The 7827-nt window shown below is 36.3% G+C and overlaps 1 protein-coding gene across 1 annotated transcript in view; it reads left to right on the forward strand.

Annotated features, from left to right (window-relative positions):
- The first annotated feature begins 528 nt into the window (after positions 1-528).
- The window catches only part of LOC107756486 (O-acetyl-ADP-ribose deacetylase MACROD1-like), a 19695-nt gene continuing 12396 nt past the window's right edge, over positions 529-7827 (forward strand). The window contains exon 1 of the mRNA XM_016573634.1: positions 529-658. Coding sequence (XP_016429120.1) covers positions 613-658 — 46 coding nt within the window. The 5' untranslated portion in view covers positions 529-612. The remainder of the gene's footprint in view (positions 659-7827) is intronic.

The following is a 7827-nucleotide window of genomic DNA, read 5'->3' on the forward strand; positions in this document are numbered from 1 at the left end:
GCACATATCAGCAAAAGTGCCAGGGTGCTAAAAAACCCTTGAGTAAAACTGTTATGGCCCTCAAATTGCTGCCCTCAGTGCTATGAGAAATCAGATTTTTTTGTGTCATCAAATGATAAATGGGAGTTGGGTTTGTAAAAGAACATCAGCATTACAGTGTTTCTCTTGAGGAGAGTGGGGTTAGTTGTGTCACTGGGTAAACCAATCTAGTGAACTGCATAATTGTTGTCATGCAATATTATTATTAGGATGATTATTATTAGGAAGAGCTCATCATATACAGCTGCCTGCAAATCATATTTATCCAGGTTTAAAAATATGCATGCATGTTGTTAAATTGCAGTGGAAATATATATATATATATATATAGTAATTAGGAAATTTACATAGGCATATTATTGCCTTATTATTGCCTTATATTATTAAAAAATATTTACTGCATTTTTATGCATGTTTTCTGGGTGCAAATTTCTCCCCAAGATATGGTTAAGTACACACATATATACATATTACATATAATAAAATATTTTCCAATTTTCAGTGGATGGTGCCATTCATCGTGGGGCTGGTCCTCTGTTGAGGAAGGAATGTGCCACTCTGAACGGCTGTGAAATGGGGGAGGCCAAGATCACCGGAGCCTACGGTCTGCCTGCAAAATGTGAGTCGCTCATGAAACACACCAAGCATCATACAAATGGCATATAAACATCAGTCTGAAATGTTTTAAACTCTTTAATGTTGGATGATGAATTCAGAATCATTTGGTAGAATTAAACCTGAGCATCTTTTCCAGTACGCTGGATGGATAAGGCGAAGAGCAAACCTTGCCTGTGTTTACGCTTGATCGCTTCAAAGTCAGCACCATACTTCTGTAGAAACTAAATTACACTTGATAAATGTCATAAAGTACATTTTTTGCACGGTTTTTCATTTCCCGTCTTACGATTGTAAGCAGGTGTTGTGCAACCTCTCAGTGAAATGTCAAACGGTTGCGTACACGTTGCACGCTGCCATATGAATAAATGAATAAACCATCAACACAAACCTTTTTGCCTATCATTCTCCCACCCTCCCTCCCCCCATTCATCTCCCTCCCTCTCTTTCACTCTTCCAGAGAGGGTTCAGTAATTATGTAGTCAGACAGTGTTTACAGAAGCAAGCGCACTTTAATTTATTCGCACACTTAGCAGTAATTTCCTTGTCTAATTTATGATCCCCCCCACCGTACCTAGCTGTTCGGAGACAGAGATGCACACGCTGCTGATTCTCCAGCCACCAACCCCCCTCCCAGCAACACACACACATATACATTCACACACACGGATACACATCGATGATTTGCCTCGCACTCTAGGCTATGCTCTTTGTTAGGATTTACTTCATCTTTAGTTGATTTTTCTCTCCAACTTCGTTTTCTTTCTCATCTTCTCTCTTTGAACTGTACTAAACTGTGGGAAGTAGAACAGTAAATATCAGCAGTAATTGCAGGACTGAAATTAGTGTTTGTGTCTGTCTGCGCCCACCGCACACTGCTTGTATAATGACTGATCTGATTATAAGTTATGTACGAACAGGTGTTTGGGCTATTTGTGATTTGTGAGCTGTAAAATGTAACATTTCAAAATTAAAATTTTCTGCTGGTGTGGGTTCGAGTTCATTCCCTCTCTCTCTCACTAGATTTTTACATGTTCTGAAATTTGTCTATGCAAAACTGGCTGCCACAAATGCTTGGGTGTTCAGCCAATCTCAAAGTGTCATTGTCTGGGCTTTAAATATGACTCAGGTCACTCCTTCAGTGCAAATCTATGGTGTTTTTTCACCCATTATGTCATCAACCGGATTATAAACGCACTGGTCATTTGCAAAAGTGATAGCAAACCTCAGCTGAACATGCTGAAAGATTTTAAATGTCAATCATATCCAATGCAAGAACAAGTTAAAAGGGAGAGTTCACTTCCAAAATTTAAATTGTCATCATTTACTCACCCTGATGTTGTTTCAGACCCATAAATTAAAAAACAAAACAAAAAACATAAATTTAATCTATTAATTATAAAAAGTGACTGCATCTCTTCACAAGACTTCATTAACTAACATTAACTATGACTTTTGCCTCAATAAACTCCTAATTTTCTGCTTATTAATAATAAGGTAATTGTTAAGTTTAGGGATTAGGGATGTAGAATATGGTCATGCAGAATATGTGCTAAGAAATAGCCAATAGGCATAGTTGAATAGTGTGAATTTGTCTCTATACTAAAGTGTTATAATGTATTACATTTTGGAAGTAACTTGCCCAACTCTGGTAATAATACATACTCTGCCCGGTTGAGGGGGTGAACTAGAAACCCAGTGGATCTCATTGATGTATGAAAGGCAGAATGTGCAGCTCCTGTCAGTCCCTAAGTCCACCTGTGTACCAATACAGCCTTGACTAGGGACGCAACCATACAAAACAACCATTGCTAGAGGGGAGAAAGAGAAGAGTGGAGCATATTTATGAATACACACACACACACACACACACACTCTCCCTGAGCCTTCATTTCCCTCTGTGGCCAATTAACACTAATTAAAATCCACACAGGCCAATCGAACACCCACCCTTCTCTCCTGTTATTTAAATAAGGTAATTGTTAAGTTTAGGGATTAGGGATGTAGAATATGGTCATGCAGAATATGTGCTAAGAAATAGCCAATAGGCATGCTAATAAGCAACTAGTTGAATAGTGTGAATTTGTCTCTATACTAAAGTGTTACCAATTTGACTTATGGGTTTGGGACAACAGTGCAAACATTTAATTTTTAGAGTTTTTTTTTTTTAAACCATCAAAGCTGAATTATATAACTTTTTCAGCATTTAAATACTTTCTTCTATCTCAGCTTAATATCCAGAGACAACTGTAAGTAGGTTATGCTATTCAAGGTTATTTTTCTCGAAGACAGTAAATATTATGTCTCTGTGGCGCTATGAAAATTCCCCTATTGTTGTCCTTCACGACAACACTCACTCAACCAATGGTGTGAGTTGGGGGCGGGGCTATCAGTTTGTTGAATCAAAGGTTGATCTGGGCTTATTTGGAAACCTTTTTTTGAAAACAATGTTTGTTTTTGCAAACATTCCATTTGGTGGCACAGAAATTATATACTTCAGCTTGAACCCAAAGTATGCGTGATACTATTGGAAAGCATTTCTAATTACAGGCAAAAGCCCCTAAATGAAATCTGAGATTTGAGTGTTTGTATAGAGTATTGTCATGTTTTGACTGCCTGAGCTGCAGTTTGCACATGTGCTCGCACATCTGTTGCTTGTTGGATGAGGATAGGGGAGTGTATGTTTGTGTCTTATAGTAAAACAGAAGTATAGTAATAATCAGTGTTGGGAGTAACGCATTACAAAAGTAATAATATTACAGTAGTATATTACTTTTTGCTGTAACGCAGTAATATAACGCATTACTAATACAATTTGGGTAATATTATTACTCGTTACAATGTCAGTAACGCAAGTTACAACAACATATTTTAACTCAAAATTAAGTGGTGAATTTACTAACACCGCAAAACAGCACCAGAGAAAAAATTCCGCGGGTAAAATAGTTTGTCTATCTTCTGTTGCTGGAATTAGATGGTTGAGATGACTGCAGAGACGGATTCTACATTTGTGAGATGGACACACTCCTGTTATGTTCAGTTCATCGGAGAAAAGGATAAGAATGCATGCTGCAATATGTGCGAAACCAAACTCCCAACATGGAGAAATAGCACGAGTAAAACCTGGAAACACCTAGACTGGTGCCACTAACACTAAGCTATCGGAGAGAGAGCTGCGGGGTCGGAGAAGAGAAAAAGACGGCGGACGAGCAACAAAAATTAAGTTTAACTAAAAATAAAATCTGTTTTTATTAAATCATAGCCTATATATAAAATGAATGAATGTGCGAAATATTTGACTTCAATAGCCAAATTAACAGATTAACAAAACGAAAGGAAAAGACTGAGAGATAGGCTATGTTGCTGAGTTTGGTTCATATGCTATTTGTGTGGCGCGGCGCTCTACGAAAGTCCAGGGAAAGGAAACCGAGATGACAGAAATAAAAGTAAACACATTGCAGTTTCGAATGATCTGTATGACCAAAAATAACAGAGTATTTTTTTGTTGTTTGTTTCCGCTGTTCGATCGCGCCGGCGCCTCACGCACACACATACAGCATTGCAAACGTTGCAGCCTGTTCATTATCAGAATAAAATACAGTCAACCAAACATAGATACACTGGTTAATTTAAATAGTGCGTAGCCTACTGCGTAGTACAATCCGTGTCGATCAGCCTGAGCTCGGGCCAAACACACAATTGCTCATGTGACGAGGATGTTTTTTAAGTGCGTTAAGTAAGCTTGGATTACATAAAGCATTCAAATACATCGCAAATATGGACACATTTAATGGATTAATGCCGAATGAGAGAGGTAGGCTGCGCGAGAACGCCGTTTGCTTTCAGTTTCGCATTGAATTAGCCTAATTCATTTTGGCTTGTTTAGCAACTTATATTTTTCATTCTTGTTTTCTTCTGAAACCGTTCAAAATAGCCTATAGGCTAGGTATTGTGTTTATTGTTTGTACATGATAATATTTCGCTTTATTTACCAGTGTTATTTATGAATGTAATAATGCGATTTGTGCTTACTATATTTTTTTTAACTAAACTACAACGTAACATTAATGTAGACCTACATACCGGTATCTAAATATGATTTCATATTTTATGCTATATAGACCTACCACATTACCCTCCACTGGATGTAGAATGAGCAGCATTAAACTACATTTTGGCATTTTATAATACTAATGTGGATATTTTGGTGAAAGTAACTCAAAAGTAACTCAAAAGTAGTGTAACGCATTACAATTCAGAGACAGTAATATTGTAACGTAACTAATTACGTTCAAAAGACAGTAACTAGTAATATATAATGTATTACATTTTGGAAGTAACTTGCCCAACTCTGGTAATAATACATACTCTGCCCGGTTGAGGGGGTGAACTAGAAACCCAGTGGATCTCATTGATGTATGAAAGGCAGAATGTGCAGCTCCTGTCAGTCCCTAAGTCCACCTGTGTACCAATACAGCCTTGACTAGGGACGCAACCATACAAAACAACCATTGCTAGAGGGGAGAAAGAGAAGAGTGGAGCATATTTATGAATACACACACACACACACACACACACTCTCCCTGAGCCAGCCTTCATTTCTGTGGCCAATTAACACTAATTAAAATCCACACAGGCCAATCGAACACCCACCCTTCTCTCCTGTTATTTAACTAATCCCTTTTTCTCTCTCTGTCCCTCCATCCGTCTTTTGCTCATAGACTGGATGAATAACAAGGTTCAATTACTTAATTATATTTATTAAACAATCCAAATGAAATACAGTGTACGTTTATAATGACCTCAGATTCCAGGCTGTTATTTTGAATGAATTTTGGGCCGCAGCTTTCTGAAAATCACAGCCTTCTCTTGTCAAAACATATCGGTTGAAAGCCAAGGTGAAAGGAAAGCGATCTATTGTGCGGCCCGTCATGCTCGATCGGCCGGTGACTGCTGGTACATTGTAACTCAGCTGTCAAGCAGATTTAAATTTGAGAAAAAGGAGAGAAACACAAAAAGTGAGTGAAACACCTTCGGACCTTTCAGATGATAAGCAGTTCGTCTAAGCTGGCTGCCTTTTTTAAATCGACGCACCTGCTCCCCTGCTGCAGAATGGGCATATAGTTGTGCACAGTGACTTTTTCTCCAGGGGGTTTGGTGGGAGAGTCCAGGGCCTCCCTTTGTGCACGAGACAGGAGACTTGGGTTTGGTCTGGATGAGTGAACAGTGAGACTTGGTAGCGGAAAGACAGACAACCTTTCACTGAGAGGGAGGTAGAGGAGGGAAGAGAAAGGCGAGCAGGCAGGAGGACGGAGGGAAGGAGGGGGGAACAAACAGAGGAGTGATTTAGAGCTTGATAATAGCAAGTAGATTCGAGTAGATTCATCGATACGTTATGGGTGTTGTCAGGTTTTGGTGTGTAGTATGGGAGAAAGAACAGTGTGTTTTCTCAGGATCAGGAAACTATGGAGGAATAAAATGGGTTAGAAGACAGGCTGTACGACCACATGCACACTAATACTGTGACCCAGCATATATTAAAGTAAAAAGCCACAAAAAGTATTGAAATGCGATACATAAATAATCTTGAAATAAAATGTTGTTCATTTAAATATGTAAATAGAAAATAAATGTTTCTAAAATGAATAAGGGGCAATAAAATACTAATACAATAAGTATTAATATTAAATTATAATAAACTAAATAAATACTAAATTAGTTTATTTATTTATTTCAATATGTATGTGTTTTTAAATAAATAAATAAAAATTCTTAGTGTGTTGTGTTAGCATTTTATTGGCCCTTAATTAATTTTAGATACAGCTATGCAGCTTATTATTATTATTATTATTATTATTATTATTATTATTAACAAATTTAAATACACCATGTAATATATATATATATATCTTGTGACCCTGGACCACAAAACCAGTCATAAGTAGCACAGGTATATTTGTAGCAATAGCCAACAATACATTGTATGGGTCAAAATTCATTTTATGGCAAAAATCATTAGGTAAAGATCATGTTCCATAAAGATATTTTGTAAATTTCCTACTGTATATATACTAAAACGTTATTTTTGATTGGTAATATGCATTGCTAAACTTTAAATTTGATTTTCTCAATTTTAATTTTTTTGCACTCTCAGATTTCAGATTTTCAAATAGCTGTATCTCGGCCAAATATTGTCCTATCCTAACAAACCATATATCAACAGTTTTCAGATGATGTATAAATCTCAATTTTAAAAAAATAAAACATATATAAATCACTTGTTGCTAAATAAATTTACTATTATAATTTATATGCAAAATACGAGTGTCTCTTCATATGTATGTCAGGTTACAACACAAATGTTAAGGGTTAGTTCACCCAAAAATGAAAATTCTGTCATTAATTACTCACCCTCATGTCGTTTCAAACCCGTGAGACCTTCGTTCATCTTCGGAACACAAATTAAGATATTTTTGATGGAGGTCAAAATTCATTTTATGGCAAAAATCATTAGGTAAAGATCATGTTCCATAAAGATATTTTGTAAATTTCCTACTGTATATATACTAAAACGTTATTTTTGATTGGTAATATGCATTGCTAAACTTTAAATTTGATTTTCTCAATTTTAATTTTTTTGCACTCTCAGATTTCAGATTTTCAAATAGCTGTATCTCGGCCAAATATTGTCCTATCCTAACAAACCATATATCAACAGTTTTCAGATGATGTATAAATCTCAATTTTAAAAAAATAAAACATATATAAATCACTTGTTGCTAAATAAATTTACTATTATAATTTATATGCAAAATACGAGTGTCTCTTCATATGTATGTCAGGTTACAACACAAATGTTAAGGGTTAGTTCACCCAAAAATGAAAATTCTGTCATTAATTACTCACCCTCATGTCGTTTCAAACCCGTGAGACTTTCGTTCATCTTCGTAACACAAATTAAGATCTTTTCTCTTCAGAAACGTAGCAAGGACATGAGGGTGAGTATTAAAGGGGTCCTATTATGCTCTTTTACAATGTCTTGAATTTGTTTTGGGGGTGTACTAGAACATGCTCTCATGCTTGGTGGTTCGAAAAACATAATTTCATAATTTACATTATTACAATACCTTTCTCCCCATCCTGGCACAAACGGCTCGATTAGTTCCGGGTTTG

Source organism: Sinocyclocheilus rhinocerous, unplaced genomic scaffold (genome assembly GCF_001515625.1).
Source record: "Sinocyclocheilus rhinocerous isolate Xijiao unplaced genomic scaffold, SAMN03320098_v1.1 scaffold111, whole genome shotgun sequence".
Lineage (NCBI taxonomy): Eukaryota > Metazoa > Chordata > Actinopteri > Cypriniformes > Cyprinidae > Sinocyclocheilus > Sinocyclocheilus rhinocerous.